The sequence below is a fragment of the Podarcis gaigeae genome (assembly GCF_964106915.1).
Source record: "Podarcis gaigeae genome assembly, chromosome: 6".
In the NCBI taxonomy this organism is placed as follows: Eukaryota; Metazoa; Chordata; class Lepidosauria; order Squamata; family Lacertidae; genus Podarcis; species Podarcis gaigeae.
Genome location: NC_139682.1, coordinates 81,479,526 through 81,501,812, shown reverse-complemented (window position 1 = coordinate 81,501,812; position 22,287 = coordinate 81,479,526). Strand labels below are relative to the sequence as shown.

Genomic DNA, 22,287 nt, shown 5'->3' with positions numbered 1-22,287 from the left:
TTAGTCATTTCAAAGTTGAAATAGAAATAGCCCTTCCATCAAAGAGAATATATTAGATATTTGATGGGAAGCCCACTAATTCAGGAGCAATTAGATGGGTCCTCAGAGCAGGAAACAGATATGGAACTGCAATCACCACAAGAGGAGCAATCAGAGGAACAAAAGACCACAAGGCAAGGAAAGGTTGCGTCTTTCAACGTGAAGACATTGACCTGAGTAAGTGGAACGTACGAGAAGTGGAACAGCAAGCAAATTGCATGATTTCAAAAGTCTATCAGGGCCAAATTACATTTAGATTCTGTCTTCTGCCGATGCAAATGGAATTACAAAAAAACCCCAAGGTGATTTTTTTGCCCACCCATGCTTTTCTGCTGTATTGTATAGATATAAAACAATAACGCACAATGACGTATGTTATTAGACTAGCTTTAAAGGTAAAGGTAAAGGGACCTCTGACCATTAGGTCCAGTCGTGACTGACTCTGGGGTTGTGGTGCTCATCTCGCTTTATTGGCCGAGGGAGCCGGTGTACAGCTTCCGGGTCACGTGGCCAGCATGACTAAGCCGCTTCTGGTGAAACCAGAGCAGCGCACGGAAACGCCGTTTACCTTCCCGCCAGAGCGGTACCTATTTATCTACTTGCACTTTGACGTGCTTTCAAACTGCTAGGTTGGTAGGAGCAGGGACTGAGCAACGGGAGCTCACCCCGTCCGGGGATTCAAACTGCTGACCTTCTGATCGGCAAGTCCTAGGCTCTGTGGTTTAACCCACAGCGCCACCCACGTCCCTTTAGAGTAGCTTAGGCTGGCATAAAAATATGCAAGCTTCCAAACGGACTGGAAAGAGAGCAAAATATTGCCGCCGCTGCCGCCCCAATCTCTGAGCGATGTGAGATTCCAGGGGTTCACCTGAGAAGTATAATAGCAGGAGTTGTACGAAAGAGATCTGGGCTAAAAGTAGGCTGAAGGCAGAAGGCAGAGCGAGTGATTTCTGCTTGAATCCGAGGCTTGGACTGTGGGAGAAGCAAGACTTTCTGGGGTGTTAATACTGTAGGGCCCTCCATCATAGGCTCAGCTTGCATATTATTATTTGTTTGATTGTTTATTAAATTTCCATAATGCCCTTCATCTGAAGATCACATGGTGGTTTACAATATAAAAGCACAAAAATACATGTCATATTAACAAACAATAATGATACCCACCCCCGGACACACACAGTTTAAAAGGCCATAAAGGTGAAGGGACCCCTGACCGTTAGGTCCAGTCGTGGATGACTCTGGGGTTGCGACGCTCATCTCGCTTTATTGGCCGAGGGAGCCAGCGTACAGCATGGCCAGCATGACTAAGCCGCTTCTGGCAAACCAGAGCAGCGCACGGAAACGCTGTTTACCTTCCCACCGAAGCGGTACCTATTTATCTACTTGCACTTTGACATGCTTTCGAACTACTTGGTTGGCAGGAGCTGGGACCAAGCAACTGGAGCTCACCCCGTCGCGGGGATTCGAACCGCCAACCTTCTGATCGGCAAGCCCTAGGCTCTGTGGTTTAGCCACATGAAGATCACATGGTGGTATACAATATAAAAGCACAAAAATACATGTCATATTAACGAACAGTAATGATACCCCCCGCCCCGGACACACATAGTTTGAAAGGCCACAGATTGTTTAATTAGCCAAAGGTCTGGAAGAAGAGGAATATTTTTGCCTGGTGCCTAAAAATACGTAATAAATGTGCCAGGTAAGTCTCCTTGGGGAGACCATTCCACAAGTAGGGAGCAACTGCAGAAAATGCCCATTCTCATGTTACTGCCCTCCAGACCTTGGACTGGGATCACACAGTCAGCTCATTTGGGGAGAGGCAGTCCTTCAGGTACAGGCAGACCCCAGTTTATGTGCGTTCAATATGTGCACAAGCGTGTATATATGCGTCGCACTGGAAAGGGGGTGGGATGGGATGTTTACAGGCTTTTTCAGTGGGTTTCAATTACCGTATTTTTCCGTGTATAAAATGATATTTCCCCCAATTTTTAAAAGTTTAAAATTGGGGGTTGTATAATAATAATAATAATAATAATAATAATAATAATAATAATAATGAATTTTATTTATACCCCGCCTTCCCCGCCCAGAGCTGGGCTCAGGGCGGCTAACACCAGTAAAATTACATAAGGGGGGGGGGGGACCCAATTTAAAATACAGGTTAAAATGCAATTTAAAATGCAGCCTCGTTTTAAAAGTAGCCCATAGATCAAAACCACAAGGGTAGGGAAACATAAGGGTCAGAATGAGTCCAAACCAAAGGCCAGGCGGAACAGCTCTGTCTTGCAGGCCCTGAGGAAAGATGTCAAGTCCCGCAGGGCCCTAGTCTCTTGTGACAGAGCATTCCGCCTAGTCAGGGCCAGTACTGAAAAGGCCCTGGCCCTAGCTGAGACCAACTAACCACCTTGCGACATGGGACCTCCAAAATGTTGTCATTTGTGAACCTTAAGGTCCTCCGCAGGGCATACCAGGAGAGGCAGTCCCGTAGGTACGTAGATCCTACACGGAATGTTGCAATTAAATATATAAATAAATACAAGCCACCATCCATATTCTCTCCTCCTCCCCCCCCCCTGCCTCCCCTCACTATTGGCCTCACAACAAACCCTGATCTGGTACTCCCCCCCAGCAGCCCCCACTCCGGACATTGTCCCTTCCACCTCGTTCCCTCAGTCGCCCCCTGGCTACCCAGACCCCCCCCCCCATTCCCCAAGCGTACTCAGTCAGGCAGCTCTGGCAGTCGCAGCTCCTTGATCAGCATTCGGATTTGCCAGCGCTCATGGAGTAAATATGGCACATACCATAAATTCCGAGACAAAAGTGCAACACGCAGGGGGGAGAGCTGGAGCTGCAGCTACAGTGGAGTTACACTGAGCTGACAGGAGCAGCCGCCATTACACAGCTTGCCTCACTATTTGCCTCACTATTAAATATCAAAGTTGTTCTGTTTGGTGTTTAAAATATTTATTTCTTAATTTTGGACTCAAAAAATAGGAGTCGTCTTATACATGGGGGCGTCTTATACACGAAAAAATACGGTACACACAATTTCACTATAGCTGTCATCTTACAGATTTGAAAATAAGGGACCAGCAGCCTCGGAAATAAGAGATCTGCAGCAAAAATAAGGGGTTTTCAGGGCACAGGTATGTTCAACTGCTGAGCCCCTCCGAGCCAAAGACAGAAAGCCTAGCTAAGCAGCCAAACGAAGCCTCGAACGGTCATTCCCACAGCGCAGCAACCCGGCAAAGGGGATGCAGCAAGGAAAACCATATCACCTCTCCACTGGGAAGCGCTGAGCAAAGGCAAGTCCCCTTTGATCAGCACAAGGCATGCAAGCCCAGTTGTTCTTAGACTCCTTATTGGGTGAGCAATGCAGCCAAGCAACACAGTTGGAGCCTCCCTCCTCCCTGGCCAGCAGGGAGGGAGGGAGAGGAGCTGCTTCCTTTGAAACCCAGGAAATTTAAGGGACATCATCAATAAGGGACAGCAGCGGGACATGGCACTGGGATAAGGGACTTTCCCGCCAAATAAGGGACGGTTGACAGCTATGAATTTCACCAATGCATGTGGTGCCTCAGAACATAACCCCATGTAAATGGGGGGTGGGGCACTGCATGAGCCATTTAAGGCTTTATAGGTCAAAATCAACACTTTGAATTGGGCCGGAAACTAATTGACAGCCGGTGGCAGCCAAACCTTATATGCTCAAACCTTTTTACCCCAGCAAGCAACCTGGCTGCCAAATTCTGCACCAGTTGAAGTTCCCAAACTGTCTTCAGAGGCAGTCCTACGTATAATGTGTTGGAGTAATCTAACCTAGAGGTTGCAAAGGCACAATTGACAGAAGTTAGACTATCCGTGTCTGTGTCTGCATAGAAGCACAGCTGGGCCAAAGCTGATGTAAGGCACTCTGTGCTACCGAGGCCTCCTGAGCCTCAAGGGATAGCAAAGGATCCAGGAGTATCTCCAAGCTATGTACCCTTTCCTTCAAAAGCATTGTAACCCCATCAAGAGCAAACCACCTTCCAGCCATTGCTTGAATTGCAGCAGGGGAAAAAGACCTCTCTGTTTAAGTTGCTAATGTAAACATAGCCTGACAGAGAAGAAAACCATCGAATTGTGCAGGAAATGCAGGGACGCTTCCCTGTTTCCAATGTGGGCAGACAGAGAAGTGTACCCACCTTAGCAAATGGGGGACTTCCGTCTGCAGAGCTATACTTGGGGGGAGAGATGACTGCAATAATCAGGGCCAGCTCAGAGCATTTTGCCACATGAGGCAGAGCCCACTGATGCCAGTGTTCTTCACCTCAAGCACTGATCTTCCACTTCTGTTTGCCAACAGCTGCTACATGAGTGCCTGGAGGCGGTTGGAGGATAGATGGCGGCTAACAGATTGAGGTTGAATCCTGACAAGACAGAAGTACTGTTTTTGGGGGACAGGGAGGGGGCGGGCAGGTGTGGGGGACTCCCTGGTCCAGAATGGGGTAACTGTGCCCCTGAAGGACCAGGTGTGCAACCTGGAAGTCATTTTGGACTCACAGCTGTCCATGGAGCTGTACGCAGGCTGAGACCCTACCTTCCCATGGACTGTCTTGCCAGAGTGGTGCATGCTCTAGTTATCTCCCGCTTGAACTACTGCAATGCGCTCTACATAGGGCTACCTTTGAAGGTGACCCGGAAACTGCAATTAATTCAGAATGCGGCAGCTAGACTGGTGACTGGGAGCGGCTGCCAGGACTACATAACACCAGTCCTGAGAGATCTGCATTGGCTCCCAGTACATTTCCGAGCACAATTCAAAGTGTTGGTGCTGACCTTTAAAGCCCTAAATGGCCTCGGTCCTGTATACCTGAAGCAGCGTCTCCATCCCCATCGTTCAGCCCGAACACTGAGATCCAGCGCCGAGGGCATTCTGGCAGTTCCCTCATTGCAAGAAGTGAGGTTACAGGGAATAAAAAAGAGGGCCTTCTCAGTAGTGGTGCCCGCCCTGTGGAACGCCCTCCCTTCAGATGTGAAGGAAATAAGCAGCTATCTTCTCTTTAAAAGACATCTGAAGGCAGCCCTGTTTCGGGAAGTTTTTAATATTTAATGCTGTATTGTTTTTAACACTTGATTGGAAGCCACCCAGAGTGGCTGGGGATAAATTATTATTATTATTATTATTATTATTATTATTATTATTATTATTATTATTATTTATTACATAGTGCCACAGGGTACTGCAGTGCCAGGTACTGCGAGGTTTTGCCAAAGTCACTTGGTGAGACAGAAATGATGAGACCAAACCCTGTGAAGAAAGTTTGAAAGAGCTGGGCTTGTTTAGCCTGGAGAACAGACAGTGAAGAGGAAACACGAGCAACACCTTCAGATATTCAAAGGGCTGCCACATTGATAATGGAGCGAGGTTTCCCCCTCCTGCTCCATAGCAGAAGACAAAAAATGATGGGTTCAAAAGGAAGAGGTTTTCAGCTCAACTCTAGGAAGGTCTTCTTAAAAGTACAAACTCGGATCAGTCCTGCTTTGGAAGGTGGAGAGTGGATTCTCCTTCATTAGAAGACCTGTGAATATTTTGGCATGTGGGTCCCCTTTCCCAGCAAGAAAGGGGAGCTTTTGAGCCATGTTTTGGCAACTCTTGCAGCCAAACCGGTGTCAAATGCATTGGTCTTCTTTCCTTTGGGCCACATCAGAGAGGCCGATAGGTGGGCCATGTAATCTGGGCAGCCCAGGACCTCCATACATACTGCTCAGACTTGCTAAAGCAACAAAAACAATGTGGGAGGCAGCCCAGCAAAGGAAGAATGGATACAAGAACCTACTGAACATGCAGAAATGGCAAAACCTACCAGAAGAAAAAGAAATCAATATATACGTGAATGGAAATGGTTTATTGAATAAAAATAGATAAAAACATTGGCAGGATTATTGCAATAACCTGCAGTTTCATAAGAGTATATATTTAGAGAAGATGGACAAATGAGCAAATTAAGTTAATTTGGATATGCAGAAATTAAAAATCAATTTAAGGAACCACAGAAAGAGGGAGAAGGAAGTCAGGTTTTGAAATGTCAAAATGATTGTAAAATTAGTGAAATGTATAAAGTTGAAAAGTATAAATAAAGACAGACAAACAAACGATATAGGAGGCAGCAGTTACGCATTACCAGTCTCTGTGGCCACAGAGTCAGCTTCACCTGCTGAACAGCAGCCTGAAAGGAGAGAAGGCAGAGTGATTCCACCTGTAGCTTGTCAGCATTCAGGGACTCAGAGGAGAAGGTTCTGATGAGAACCAGCTGTCTTCAGCTTTCTTCAGCAGACCCTGGAAGCAACACTTGTAGTTCCTAGTTTTACCTTCCTGCTCGTCTTGACCATTGGATTCCCTGACCCCTGGACCATCTTGACCACATGGAATTGCTGTTTGTCTGACCCTAGGCCTGGACCTGACTTTGGATGCTGAGTCTGCCTCCAGGCAAGTACACCTCAGAGATTCTTCTGGTTGGCTAGTCTCCCACTGCACGGAGCTCTGGTCCTGGTTGCCCATCAAGAGACAACAACACCAGCAGACACTGTAATTCTCCTGTAGCTTGACTTCACCCATATTGTCTGAGGTCTCCTGCAATCTTTGAGGTCCCTTCCAACTCTTTGGTTATATGGCTGGATTAAGGCTGTGTGTACATTACCATTTACTCTGGTTTCAGGATGGGCCTGCAGCTGGTATTTGAAGCCAGGTACACATGAAGTTAAGTACAATCCATAAATTTCCTGTAGCTTCTTGAGAAATACTGTTGTTTTATAAGTTTTCCCCTTAAACCAGCTTCCATCTGATTTGAAAATGCAAGCCATGTTTAAGCTGAGGTTTGAAAACCTTGGAGAAATCCATTGCACCTATACAGACCGCAGTTTCATTGAACAGTGGTTTGTGGGTGGGTTCATTAAACCACTGTGCCCATTGGGCTTGCCAATCGGAAGGTTGGCGGTTCAAATCCCTGCGACGGAGTGAGCTCCTGTTGCTCTGTCCCAGCTCCTGCCAACCTAGCAGTTTGAAAACATGCCAGTGCAAGTAGATAAATAGGTACCGGTGTGGCAGGAATGTAAACAGCGTTTCTGTGTGCTCTGACTTCTGTCGCAGTGCTCCGTTGTGCCAGTAGCGGTTTAGTCATGCTGGCCACATAACCCAGAAAGTTGTCTGTGGACAAATGCAGGCTCCCTCAGCCTGAAAGCGAGATGAGCGCCGCAGCCCCATAGTTGCCTTTCACTAGACTTAACCTTTGAGGGGTCCCTTACCTTTACCTTTATAGTAATAATAGTAATAGTAATTTCTTTATTTGTACCCCGCCCATCTGACTAGGTTGCCCCCGCCTCTGTGGGTGCTTTCCAACCTATATAGAAACACAATAAAACATTACGTGTTAAAAAGCTTCCCTATACAAGACTGCCTTCAGATGTCTTTTAAAGGTTATAGTATAGTTACTCATCTTGACATCTGATGGGAGGGTGTTCCACAGGGTGGGTGCCACTACTGAGAAAGCCCTCTTCCTAGCTTTGAGCATATTAAACCAGTGCTTAAGGATCTGCTCTAGGTACCTGTTTGGTTCAGAGTACAATTCAAAGTGCTGGTTTGGACAGTGAGATTGAGGTCAGACTACTTGTTTACAGAAAATCTGTACAGATAATATATGGGGGGGGGGGCTTTTTCTGGGTGTTCTCCACTTTCAAAGATGAGGTGGAAAAATGGCCTCCTCTGTTGTAGCTCCCAAGTTTTGAATCAACGCCCCAGCTATGTTTGACAGGCATCTAAAATATTAAAAGTTTAAGTGCCAGTTGAAAACATGTATCTTATCCTGAGCCATTGGCAGCTAATTCTGAATATTTGGTGGATCAGGGAATAGCTTCCCTGGTATTTTTAAGTTTCTGTAGTATTTTGGTTCATTTAATTAACTCATTTTTATTGCTTTTATTCACTGATTTTTTAATTATTTTGTATTGTGAGTCTCCTTTTAAACCTAGATGACCTTGCAAGGTGGGACCAAAATATTTTAATTTGTGAATAAATATTGGGTGTAACTAGATGTTGTTCACACATAGCAGCTGGTGCTGAAAAGAAAGTGTCTTCTTCTCTCCCCCCCCCAAAAAAAATGTCTAGTAAAATAGAAAGTGTAACAATATCGCATTGAGCTGCCCCCCACTCTTCATGGGTAGTGTCTGGGGTGTGTATAATATTTTTATTAATATACTTTAATCATTTATATCCTGCCTTTCAAAAAGGAACTCTTTTCAAGGCAGCTTGCATAAGTAAAACCTCAAAACAACGATTGAAGCAGCATCAAATAACATAGTTTTTAAATGCACCTTCCAAAATCTGAAAGGGCAAAATGGGGACAGTGTTTTACCAGAAACTGGTATTAGAAAACAGACTTTTGCCAGTAACTAGGGGCCCCTGGACGCGGGTGGCGCTGTGTGTTAAACCACAGAGCCTAGGACTTGCCGATCAGAAGGTTGGCGGTTCGAATCCCCGCGATGGGGTGAGCTCCCGTTGCTTGGTCCCTGCTCCTGCCAACCTAGCAGTTCGAAAGCACACCAAAGTGCAAGTAGATAGATAGGTACCGCTCTGGCGGGAAGGTAAACGGCGTTTCTGTGTGCTGCTCTGGTTCTCCAGAAGCGGCTTAGTCATGCTGGCCACATGACCCGGAAGCTGTATGCTAGCTCCCTCGGCCAATAAAGCGAGATGAGCGCTGCAACCCCAGAGTCAGCCACGACTGGACCTAATGGTCAGGGGTCCCTTTACCTTTACCTTTAGGGGCCCCTGGAGTATTTTGTTTCTTCTATTTCTCATCTTCTGGCATGAGTGCCATTGGTTATGTAATTAAAACAGCATCACCCACGCATAGGAGGAAGGTATTGGTATGCTCAGTGGACCTCCAAGGTTCGCACAAGTACAAAATATATTGGAGAGGGGGACAAAAGATGGGAAGGATCCCCAGAGAGCTTATTGAGACTGAAAGTGTGCGCTGGGAATGAGATTTTGGCCAATGGTAAAGGGTGAAATGTTGTATGGGAGTGGGATGGGGAATGGACAGGAGAGCTTTGAAGGACTTTATAGCCGAAAGCCTGGAGCAGTGAACTGAAGCATCTCCTCACTATTTTGTCTTGTTTTTGGAGCTCTGAATGGTGCAGCTCAAATGTTTGCGTGTAAAAGTTGAAAATTATTCTTATTTATGCTATGGGGAGGAGACCCACAAAGTGGCTGGCTCTTGCACACCCATTAGGGACTCCTCTCTCTATGAAAATCCTATGTAGAGAGTTAATTCTTCCATCTCTTAACACTTAAAACAGCAATTGCTTTATTTGCCCAGTCCATTTTTAAAAGATCTATTGTTCACACTTGCAAAGTGTTACTATTGGGGGCTCTTCAATACAACCCTGGGGGACAGTAATTGAATGGAGCTTTGCATTGAGGAAGCGGTGGGTAGAGAACTCTTACAAAATACTGTTCCAGCATGCAATTTGGGGGCACCGTTTCTCTCCAGTGGGCAGAATTCTTCACAAAGCCAGGGGAATCAAAAGAGACTCCAGTCCAGTTTGTGGAGAAATCTGCACCAGGTTTGAGACATCGCCCAGTGCGGCTGGAGTAAAATCTTCCCAAGCATAAATGCCTTTTAAGTGGAACTCGGTTGGTAACTGCGTTTGGCGAAGGGCAGAGTCAGAGATGGCATGCAATGGAACCTGTGCCTTGACTGTCAGCCTGCGGTTAGGGCAGAAGTAGGAAGCAATACATCTCAACCCTGCTCCGGGAATAACTGGCAACTTTAAAGAAGGATGCTCCATCAAGATGAATATGACTCATTCAAAAACTAACTCTCTCCTCATCATCTACCTCAGTTTCTTGCTGCTTGTCCACTTAAAAAGTAAGCATTATTTTGTTTCTTTCTTCTGTCATTATGTCTAGTTAAAGAGATAAAACACTTATAGCAGAAATCTCTAAAGATGATAAATGTTGGCAGGCAGGCAGGGCAAGGGGGAGAGAGACCTAAATGTCAAAAGTATGTTTTCTAAGTTCTAGAAAACTTATAGAACAGATGGCTTTGGGGCCATAGAACTTTGAGATGCTCAGCAAGACAAACATTTTTGAACAAATAGTTATTTCAAAAGATGACCCGCCTGAAATACTCCTGTGTTCTTCAGCAGTGTTGAACTTTGTTGTTATTAGACATGCGCTAAGGGTCAAGGTTTAAAATGTTAAATGGGTGGGTTAATATATTTCTTTTTTTCTGCATTCTATTGCAACTTATTAATCTGTTCATCACATCTGTTTTTGACATTTGACGCTCTCTTGGATTGTCGTTTGCTTAAAAGCCATGCCACAGAAGTCTGAGGACAGGGAAACCTCGGAGAAAAGCTTCCACAAAATGTCACAGGGCATTTAATTTCTCTCTCTCTTGTAAATACAACCATTCCATTAGGAGGAGAAAAGCAGTGTCCATTATTGACTTTTTTTTTACCTTTTCAACAAACTCCCACTTTATAGGGTGGTGTGAAAAAAGCTTTTGAAATGGGTTTTCTTTCATCATTTTGTCAGAACGATGACAGTGCGTACAGCATGAAATTCAAAGTGGGCTCAGCTGGCAGAGGATGATCTGTGTTTATGAAGGGATGGCTCTATTGAACAGGTTTTGAAACCAACAATTGGTGTGTGCGCGCTTCTTCTGTGTCTGTGTTTTTGTCTGAAGGGTCTGTGTGATTTGTTGCCTGCCGAATGTGAATCTTAATCAGGCAGGCTTACAGCAGCTGCCATTAAGCAAGAAGACTTGGAATTAGTACACAATGCCTTGTAATCTGGGTCACCTTCTGTTGCTGCCTGCATAAAACTGTTGTTACCCACATAGTTTTATAGTGCCGATACTGGGAGCTATTAACATGAGGCAGATAAATCGATCGACAGAAGACAAAACTTTAGAAAAGGCATGCAGTTATGGATAACTTTTTGAAGAACAGTGCTAACCTCAAATTGGCCTGGGGGACAATTTTTATCTTGTATTTATTTCATACTGAAAATTACAACATACATTTGATAATGCATTACACAATTTTAGTAGCATAAACAATGCCTCGCTTCTCTTAACTAAAGCATATACTAATTTAAAAGAAACAAATTATAGCAAAGCAGTTACTATTATTAATAGTTCATGTCAGCCTTCCAAAACCCTATAAAAAGGTTGCACCTAAGCCATAAATTTAGATTTCCATGTGTCTTAATCTAATATTGCTTAGTTTTGTTGACTGTGATAACTTTATCCACACCTTTTGCACTGGATGTTTTAGAATTTCCCCAATTCTTAGCAACGGCAAGTTTAGCAACGCAACATGTGCCTATGATACGTGCTTATTCACTTACTGCCTTTCTCATGCTCACACATTGTCTCTTCTCACACTTGTGGGCACACAAACACACCATACCCTTCAGCAGGCAAATAGTGGACCATGCCCGTTACAGTATCTTAAATTGGGTTCTAAAGAAGGAACATGTGAATGCATAAGAGAACTGCATACATAGCCTGAAGAGACAAGCCATAGTGAGTTGGATGGCTTGTGTCCTTGACGGATAAAACTTTGTAGTGAAACAGAAAGCAAAGCTCCACTTTATGTGTGATTCTGTTTCACTGGATTCTTGCCACACTCAAAATGTCCCCTCTAAACCTCAGTGATTCAGTGGCGTAGCGTGGGGGTGCAGGGGGGGCCGGCCGCACCGGGCGCAATATCTGGGGGTTAGGGTTAGGGGACGCAAATCCACGGGTTAGGGGGCACAAATTACTTGCCTTGACCCGGGTGCTGACAACCCACGCTACGCCACTGCAGTGATTCACACGTCGCTTTCCAACTCAGAAACTTTTGCACTTATGTAAAACAGGCTAAATTATTGCACTGCAGAAATGCGCTTAACATAGCCAGGGGCACTCTACTAACTTTACCACCACATCAACAAAAGGATCAAGGAGGAGGTTTCCCCACTGGCAGATTTCTCCAGACCATGTTGCATGGGAAAGCACTTGAACGTTCCTACCACTGCACTCTTCCCCCGAGATCTACCCATGAACTAGATCCAGTTCGTGTTCTCTCAAATCACTACCCCATTGACAAAGCCAACGATGATAGGACCAAATAATAAAATGCACCCTAATTTATGGGAAGGCTGCAGGGAGTTGCTTGGAAATGGAAGAAGAGCCTACTGTCCTACTTCTGCTTTTGAGTCTTGAGCAGTAGAAGATGTTGCATGCTTTTCATGTATGCAACTCTTGTTCTGTCACGGGACCTGCTCAACTTGAGCAAAAATAGAGTTAATTGTATATATGAATTGGGATGCGGGTGGCGCTGTGGGTTAAACCACAGAGCCTAGGACTTGCCGATCAGAAGGTCGGCGGTTTGAATCCCCACCACGGGGTGAGCTCCCATTGTTCAGTCCCAGCTTCTGCCAATCTAGCAGTTCGAAAGCACAAAGTGCAAGTAGATAAATAGGTACCGCTCTGGCGGGAAGGTAAATGGCGTTTCCGTGTGCTGCTCTGGTTTGCCAGAAGTGGCTTAGTCATGCTGGCCACATGATCTGGAAGCTGTACGCCGGATCCCTCGGCCAATAAAGCGAGATGAGCGCCGCAACCCCAGAGTCGGTCATGACTGGACTTAATGGTCAGGAGTCCCTTTACCTATATATGATTAGGGAACAATGGGTTGCGTCCAGGTTAAGTTCCCATTCACTAGCCTCACTGCTTTCTGCGGCACGTAAGTTCAACTTGCTTCCCATAAGAATCCAACCCATTATTTTTGACCGAATTGTATGAGCCGCTCCAGATGTCTTTCTCTTTTTTGCATATTCATGATTATTTGTGCTCATGTTACTATCAGGGCAGTTCCTTGCAATCCCGTTTTTGATGCTGTTTGTGCCTGCAAAAGTTTTGGAGTGTTCACCCTGTTTTATTTCCAGTTAGTGCGTATCTTGTAACTTTCTGCTGAATTTCTGCAACTTTTTATACCGCAATGTTCTGGTTTACTTTTGTTCTACTCTGGTTGCACTATAGCCTTTTCAGACAGCGGTATTGTGCCCTTTGTGGCTGTCTGGCTTTCCATTGGGAAAACTGAGTCAGGAGCTGAGCCTGGGGAGACTAAACACAAGCTTCAGAAACAGTAGTAGGAAGACGCATGCGTTTCATTAACGTATTGTTCCCAAGATACCATTCTTTTTGACACAAAAGTTCCTCAAGGTAGCTCACACGCTGCAAAAGAAATATTGAAACCCAATATGAATCCATAATAATGCACTCTAGAAGTGTACCCATGCTAGGCTCATGGCAGCAAATAATACGCAGAGCCTTGTAGTGCCTTATGCATTGTCATGGGATAAAGCTTTCTCAGCCAAGAGCCCACTTCACCAGATATATCCAACAATTGCCAGCTGTAGTGCCTCCTATTTTCCTAATAAGAGAAACTATTGATAGGACCAGCTATGACTGTTTCACAGAAATGATTGCGAGACCCTCTAGAAGTTGATGAGCTACAGTTCCATCATCCCAGACCGTTGGCTATGCTCAATGGAGAATAAGCTATGGCCCGAAAACATATGTAGGGCTGCCATAGGCAATAACCATCTTCCTCTCAAATTTTAGAGCAAAACATTAGTTCATCTACTGGGGTTTTTTTTACTAAACAGTTCTGTGTGACCAACAAGTTTTTCCTAATCTTCCTTCCACCGAGCACTAAAAGATAATCCATGCTGGGGAAACCTTCAGCTAGTGTGAAGCATTCACACAAACAGGGTATGCAATACCGGCACCTCTTTTTGTTGTTGTTTAAAAGTGTGGCACTTATTTAACAACTTCGTGGTGAGTGCCGGCACCTATTTTTCTAAGGGGGGGGGGGGAGAAGCACTGCGAATGTAGTACGAGCCAAATTCTTACACCCGGACACAAATACAAGAATTTTAAAAATCTAAAATGTCCCAAGGAGTTATTGAACCATCTTTTGAGCATGGCTGTCAATGTTTTTCCTTTTTTTTAAGGGGAATTCCCTTATTCTGAATAGGATTCCTCGCAAGAAAAGGGAAAAGTTGACAGCTATGCCTTTGAGTGGTTCCCTCTTCTGCGCACAACAGCTCAAATAATATGTAACACAACGGAAAAGTCACACATTTTTTGAGAACCTGGTTTTCTCTTTGAGCAACGGACACAACATAGTCTCTGCCGTCCTCACAAAAAGAGACTTTTCTTGCTCTGGGGGGACAGTCTCTGCTGCTTTACACATTCCTAATTAATGTCTAATTATTGTAGTCGGATAAAAGCTCGGCTTACAAAGGGATTTGTGGTTTCTGAACAAGCCCCCTCGCCTACAAGGGAAGATGAACAGTACCAGCAGTTTTGCAGGAAAGGCAGGCTGGCAGGCAGCAAGTATTGTGTGGCTGATGAGTGCTTGAGAAATCTGGTGCTTCAGCTGACCCTCATTAGGTGGATGCAGAATAAGAGCCAGCTAGGAGGGTATTCAACAGGCTTGGACTGTTCCTGTAGGGAAACTGGCTGAGCCTCTCTCTCTCTCCCCCCCCCCCCTCTCTCTCCCTCAGTGCAAGATGTTACAGACTGTGTCCTGGAATACCCTCTCAAATTCAGGGAGGAAAAGATCCCACAATCCTTTCATTTATTGGCGAGGGCGGCAGGGAAAGAAGCCCAGATAATGAGCTGAGACATTTCAGCTCTTCGCTTCCACTTGCATTAAATAGCTCCCCTCATGGTCACACATTCAAATGACATTTTTTCCCCACCTCCATCCTTTTGTTTGGGCTGGGAAGGTACGGTATTTCAGCATCCTGCTAACGTATGATTTGGTCCCTCAGAAGTGGAGCTCAGACTAAATAAATGGGCAGCTTTTGAACCGTTGGGTTTATGCGATTCACTTGTGGCAATATCTGGGTCACTGAAAGGGAGAAGTGGGTGGTGGTAAAAGTCACCATTGCCATCACTCTTTTCTTGGCTCTAAAGCATCTTGCCTGCCTTATGGGGGCGGTAGCGGGGGGAATGAACTACTTGTCTTAAAATGGGAGTTTAAATGCTGCCCACCAGATTTCGCTATTTCTTCAGCCATTAACCAGAGTTAGCCAACATGGTGGTATCTTCCTGAAGTTGTTGGACTGCAACTCCCATAAGCCGCAGCCAGCATGGCCAATGGGTCAAGGATTATGGGAGCTATAGTCCAATGACACCTGTTGGTAACCATGTTAGCTATTCCTGCATTAACTTAATAATAATAATAATAATAATAATAATAATAATAATAATAATAATAATAATATAATAAATTTTATTTATACCCCACCCTCCCCTCAGGGTGGCTAACACCAGTAAAATTACAATAAAAACATAATGGGGGGGGGGGGACAATTTAAAATAAAGGTTAAAATGCAATTCAAAATGCAGCCTCATTTTAAAAGTAGCCCATGGATCAAAACCATAAGGGGAGGGAAAACATAAGGGTTAGACTGAGTCCAAACCAAAGGCCAGGTGGAACAGCTCTGTCTTGCAGGCCCTGCAGAAAGATGTCAAGTGCCGCAGGGCCCTAGTCTTTTGTGACAGAGCATTCCACCAAGTCGGGGCCAGTACTGAAAAGGCCCTGGCCCTAGTTGAGACCAGTCTAACCACCAATGCAACAGCCCTCCCCTCTCCTTTGCACACTGGCACTCGGCTTACTGTTGTCCCTCAGTAACTCCTGTTTTCACAATCTGTGTCCTCCCCAGGTCTCTAAAATATCCATATGCAGCCCATATCTCCATGTGTTCAGTAAGCAAGTGCTATATAAACAGCTTAAGTGAACAAATAAAATAATATTTCCATCCGACTCAATGGACTCTCGCTGCCGCTCCGATAAGGGTGATGCACAGAGGGCAGTGCTAGTTTATCACAACATCGACATACTTGCCCCGGGCGGAAAACGAGACATCCTGTTTTTTCACGCAATATCTCTGCTGCCATTTTGGGTACCACACTCTCAGGCTAGAGCTTTTTGGGGTGGTATGGGTCACATGACATGTAACTGAGTATCCTGGGAAAGGGTGTAGGTGGCTGTAACTCTGAACAGGAGTATTCCACATGGCAACATTTTAACCCTAGCATTTTGGAAAAATTAGAGAGTTAAGTGCGGCTGATCTTCTGGCTGTTGGCTTTTGACTCTTGGCCATCTCTTGAACACACAAACAAATAAGAGACTGGGCAGATTCTAGATGTTGCTATCCCAGGACAGCAATTGTGTGAAGAAGACACAACACAGATCAGTTCTTTCCACAAAGACAACTCCATTATCCCATTGTGTTTATGAGGTCGGCTTTGGCTGGTCAACACCTCAACACCCCCCCACACACACACCAAAAAAGAAATTTAGATTCTGTGCAGTTGTCACTGTTAACGATCCTGTGTATTTTCAACTCTGTGTGTGTGCTTAAAACTACTTCTGTTTGATAGAACAAGGACTGCGCGTCTCCTAACATTTCATGTGTCTGCTTCAATTTCATAGAACATGTAGGCAAGACGGGGCTGTTCCAGAGTGCAAGAGCAGCAGGGACCCACACCAACCCCCAGTTTGCATTTTAAAAGCAACTTTCCCAAATGCATTCAGTTTCATCAAGCGCTTGGAGAAATTCTAATGCTTTTATCATTTTCCTTTTGCTCTATTATTTGAAGTAGGACAGTGTGCCCTGTGCACCTACAGAGATAGTATTGGGGGAGTTTGATAATATAGGTTTCTTTTTTGCACATCAGATAGGCAGGCAGATGGATAGATGTATGTGTGCACATACATGTGTGTGTTTTGTTTCAAGCGGCTACACTAGGGGTTGAAAGGAAACGAGATCCCTATTCAGCTCACACAACAAATCGGACACTGCAAGAGAGAATGGTTGGGCCCACTGCTGCATCCCCAATAACCAGCCTGCTGTATGAGTGTGTGAAATATACTCAGAGTCGAGAGTGGATTTCATGCTCTTTATTCAGCTCACAGCGGTGAGGAGGAATGAAAGTCCCCTCAAAGTATCTGCTTTATATACATTATTTACACAATGGGCTGCACGTGATTGGCTAATTCCGGAATTCTCCTGTAGGCCAATCAGGTTGGGGATTCACTTCCATCTGGAGCCGGATTGGGTGGCTCCTGCAGACCAATCATACTGCTGCACAGTTCTAGGACCAATCAGACTGCTGCACTTTGGATCCTATTGTTCTAGGACCAATCAGACTGCTGCACTTTGGATCCTATTGTTCTAGGACCAATCAGACTGCTGCATTTTGGATCCTATTCAACTCAGTACATAACAGTGTGGGTTCTCCCTGTGATGAGAAACCCTGATCACATTGGGTTCTAAATCACGTGGACCCTCTGCATGCATTGAACAGGCACCCCAGGTAAAATATTTCTCCAATGTTTGGCCATTGGGATGGCAGTGGTGAAACAATGGCTGGGGCATGGCCAATGGGCACAGCCCTCCTGCCTTGCTTCATATAGTTATTCGTCCATGGCGTGATGCCATGTCAGCCAGGTAACAGGTAGTTGCAACCGACGTTCCATCATTTAGAGATCTGTTGCAGCTGCAAACTTTAACAGGCTCAATCAGCAGATCAAACTGAAAACGCTCTGTGGAAGCACATACTTTGTCACTGGTTATCTCTATGGCACAATCTCCCAAACTTGTACTTGATACAATGTATGTGGAGAGATGATTTCCAGAGCCCATGGGTTAAAAATTTACAGCTGAAAATTACAGCAATGGGAATCTCCCCATCCAAATTACTAGAGCAGGACATAGTTCCAGCTAAAAGAACAGTAACCTGTAAACTAGAGGAGATGGACTTGCAGCAGAAAATGGTCTTGGGCAATGGTACCTGCTCACCTCTAAACCTTGGTTTATTACCCCTCTTAAGGCTCCCAAACTATTTGAATTCCTTAACTTCTTCGGCTCATAGATATGCCTTTGTAAAGGCAAGATTCAACACCTTCCCATCGAACGTGCTGAGAAATAGATTCTCCAATGGACAGATATCGCTCTTATGTGATTGTAATTGTGGGGCACCGGAATCGTTGCATCACATAATTCTTGATTGTGCTTTTCACTTATCGGCCAGGAGCAAGTTTCTTGCTCAATATGTTAAGGGAATTGCCGATGATACGACTGAAGCCAAACTGAGATATCTATTAAATGATGATGACCCCCTAAGATCACTCATGGTTGCCAGATTCTTGATCAGCGTCCTATCCCTAAAGAAGAGAAACGGACTCCTGTGTGGCTCGGATAATCCCTTTAAACCATGATCTATGTTTTAGGATGTAATTAGGTGATATCACCATTGATGTCTTCTATTAATTTATGAGCAGAGGGCGATGTTTATGTTACAAATTTATTGTAATGTATGATGTTGGTCTTTTGTTTTTGTTTTGCTTTGGTTCTTGTCTGTTTTTTTCTAAGTTTTGGCGGTTTTAAATTTGGAGGTTCAAGTACATTATGGTGGTATGGGAAACTGTCGTGTGACGGGCCAATGGCCGTAATAAAGATCAATCCAATCCAATCCAGCAGATCAAACAAGTGAAATCTTGGTTAATTAGTCTGTGGGGGCAAATTTTAATTGCTGGGAATAAAATTAAAATTTAAATGTTGAGGCTATTACAGTCCCACATGTTTCATGCTTTGTAGCTCTTCTGATTCCGATATGTTACTGTCTTAGATGTCGGGAGAGAGAGAAATATGAAGGATGGTCATTTCTTGCAATGTTTCTTTTGTTAAATTGCAAGATCTCTCACGCCTCAGTGTGTCAAAGAGGCACAGATGGTCATAGGCATATTTATTTAAATATAATACATTAACCATTTAACTGATTAAAAGGGACAGCTCTAAGCTGTGTATTTACAGATTGTGTGTGTGTACACAAACACACACACACACACACACACACACACACACACACATTATGAATCTGATCCAGTCCGCCATCCCCTCCTGTGCATATTTTCTGCCAGTATCTCTCTTCCTTGGCACCCTTCTTATGCATATTGAATTGCACTCCCAGGATAAGTGTTCATGTAAGCGACCAGCTGGATCTGGCCAGGTCCTCAAACCCATGCAAATGCACACAGACAAAGACACACACTTATTCTTATTGGACATCCAGGAGACTGATTTGCCTGCTGTGTTTTCAGCCTTGGACATCTTTTCTTCTCCCGGGGTGAATTAGCTTGAAGTGATAAATGTTATCCTGTGCCTTCACAGGGGGCTGGCTGTTTCCTTTCTGTAATCTACTGTTCTTCCATTGTATTCTCAGAGGTTGCTACAGGCATACATTATGCACTTACAATAGGTCTGGCTTCTGGAAAACCAACCTGGAAAAGCACGTGCATGCGCGCGCGCACACACACCCACACACTCATCTGAGACAACAGTTAGGAGAATTGACAAAAAACAGACAAGGTAATGACATTTATTCTTTCTTAAACCAAACCCATTACTGTGACAGTAGCATATATCCTGGGTCTCGGCCTGTTAACAGAAAAGCTTGTCTCACTAACCTGGGAGCTATGAAAAAAGGACATATTAAATATGTGGTTCATTTTATTCGACCAGTTTTCCTTAGTGTAGTTATATACAAAGCTTTGAGTAATTAAGAAAAACCTGATATTTGGGCAGAATGAAGTAGAGCTAACGTGAATTTAGAGAACAGATTCTCAAGTACATTATTGGACTTTCATGTGCTTACAGAAAAAACACACATTAATATTATCCCAGTACAGTTTATTTCAGCATTCCCAATATGTAGATGATAAAGAATCAGACTTTGGCAAGCTGATATTTAATGAGATTGCTGTTTTCATCCATTAGCCTTACTATTTATGATGTGTGTGTTTTTAAAAATAAAACGTAGTTTTTAAAAGCTGGGGTAAAATGGGAAGGAGCATAGCACAGACTCTTCTCATGCCTGGCTATGAATTCCAAGAAAATACCACCGTGCATTTTCTCCCATGGCTCCAAATGAAACAATGGAGATTCCCTAAGCTACAGTTTTATACAGTGGTACCTCGGGTTAGGGACGCGGGTGGCGCTGTGGGCTAAACCGCAGGGCCTAGGACTTGCCGATCCGCAGGTCGGCGGTTCGAATCCCCACGACAGGGTGAGCTCCCATTGCTCAGTCCCTGCTCTTGCCAACCTAGCAGTTCGAAAACACATCAAAGTGCAAGTAGATAAATAGGTACCACTCTGGCGGGAAGGTAAACGGCGTTTCCGTGCGCTGCTCTGGTTTGCCAGAAGCGGCTTAGTCATGCTGGCCACATGACCCGGAAGCTGTACGCCGGCTCCCTCGGCCAATAAAGCGAGATGAGCACCACAACCCCAGAGTCAGCCACGATTGGACCTAATGGTCAAGGGTCCCTTTACCTTTACTTTACCTTACCTCAGGTAAGAACTTAATTCATCCTGGAGGTCCGTTCTTAACCTGAAACTGTTCTTAACCTGAGGTACCACTTTAGCTAATGGGGCCTCCCGCTGCCGCCGCTCCACCGCCACACAATTTCTGTTCTCATCCTGAAGCAAAGTTCTTAACCTGAGGTACTATTTCTGGGTTAGCGAAGTCTGTAACCTGAAGTGTCTGTAAGCCGAGGTACGACTGTACGCTATTACTCAAGTCACATCTGAAAGATGCCTGGTGCCTTGAATGTTACTACTTTTAGCGCTGCATTAACAACCGTGGAAATGGTATTGTACAGAGTAGCACAAACAAAAGGCAAGTCATATCCCAAGGAGTTTGCCATCTGGCTATGGCAGGAGACGGAGACAAATGAATCAGGAACACAAATGCAGACACAGATAAGTCTGTTTCAAAGTGAGAAGACCACACAACCTTAGCTCTGCCACTGTGAGCCCTGCTGAGGTGGGGGGCAGAGTGCATAGAGGGGAACCACCTGTAAATGAATAGATTCTTCCCAGTGCTTCCCCCCCCCCCAAGAAAAATAGGTGCTGGAACGCACCATGTAGTTGTTACAGCCAGTGTGGTGTAGTGGTTAAGAGCGATAGACTCGTAATCTGGGGAACCGGGTTCGCTTCCCTGCTCCTCCACATGCAGCTGCTGGGTGACCCTGGGCTAGTCACACTTCTCTGAAGTCTCTCAGCCTCACTCACCTCACAGAGTGTTTGTTGTGGGGGAGGAAGGGAAAATGAGATTGTTAGCCGCTTTGAGATGCCTTCGGGTAGTGATAAAGCGGGATATCCGTTCCAAACTCCTCTTCTTCCTCCTCCTCTTCACTGGGTGACCTGAGGCAGCCCTGAACCTGAGGCTGGATTGACAGCAGCCATGTTCGCTGCCCGTGGAGGTGCTAAAAACCACAGCAACCATCTCCCTAGCTGTTTGGGGGTCACCCCTGGTTCTGGTGCAGGTCAAATAAATGTCCCTTATCCTCTTAGATTCAGGTGAATGGCTAAGCACTGGGTGTTGCATTGCAGGGGGGTTCTCCGCTCCCGCTGCATTCCAGCCATTACATGCTTCATTTCTGCTAATCTTTTCTAATTAGTTCTGCTTCTTAGGTGAACTCTTTTTAGAAAGCAAATGTTTCCCCTTGCTAAGGTTTGGGGCTGGCAGGCTCAGGGCTCTGATTGCCATGCTGCCTCGCAGAACCAATTTTTCACTCGGCGCTCCCGGTGATGAATTTTATTTCCAGTTCCCCGGCTAGACTTCCACATGACATTTTGCTAATCGTACTTAATTAAAACAGGGGGCAGTGAAAAAGTCAAGCACAGCTTTATCAAAGGCTCCAGTTGCCTACCTTGCTTCTGCTATGATTCAGAACACAGTGCTCTTTTGAAAAGAAAGAAGGAAACTATAGAGGAGGTGGGCTCAACAGGAGCCAATAAACAGCTCGGCCAAATAAGGTGCTGAGGCCTGGTGTTTTCTGGGGCTAACAACATGTTTCCAAAGCAAGGGTAATTATTCAATCTGTGAACCAGTGATAATGCCTGCCCTGCACACAGTGGGCTACAGGTTGCAATTTTAAACATTCCTAGAACACCCAATATGGTGTCACAGTCAGGTCATTATGGGAAACTCAAATGGAAGGGTCTTAGTGTGAGCTGCCATTTAAATTTCCCACAGTGCCCTGGAGTGAGGCTGCATCAGGCACTCCTGATATTGTGCAACATTCTAAATAGCTTTCCACTGCTATTTTTGTAAGAAACGTATAGTGGTACCTCAG

At 44.9% G+C, this 22,287-nt stretch overlaps 1 protein-coding gene across 2 annotated transcripts in view; it reads left to right on the top strand.

The window, feature by feature from the left end:
- Positions 1-22,287, top strand: part of CRB1 (crumbs cell polarity complex component 1) — a 177,381-nt gene that overhangs the window by 32,580 nt on the left and 122,514 nt on the right. Inside the window, exon 1 of one of the 2 annotated variants that reach the window (XM_083745308.1) lies at positions 9,623-9,947. The exons of the other annotated variant lie outside the window; for it this stretch is intronic. Coding sequence (XP_083601434.1) covers positions 9,872-9,947 — 76 coding nt within the window. The 5' untranslated portion in view covers positions 9,623-9,871. Of the gene's footprint in view, positions 1-9,622; positions 9,948-22,287 lie in introns of those variants that run through there. 2 annotated transcript variants of the gene reach the window in all.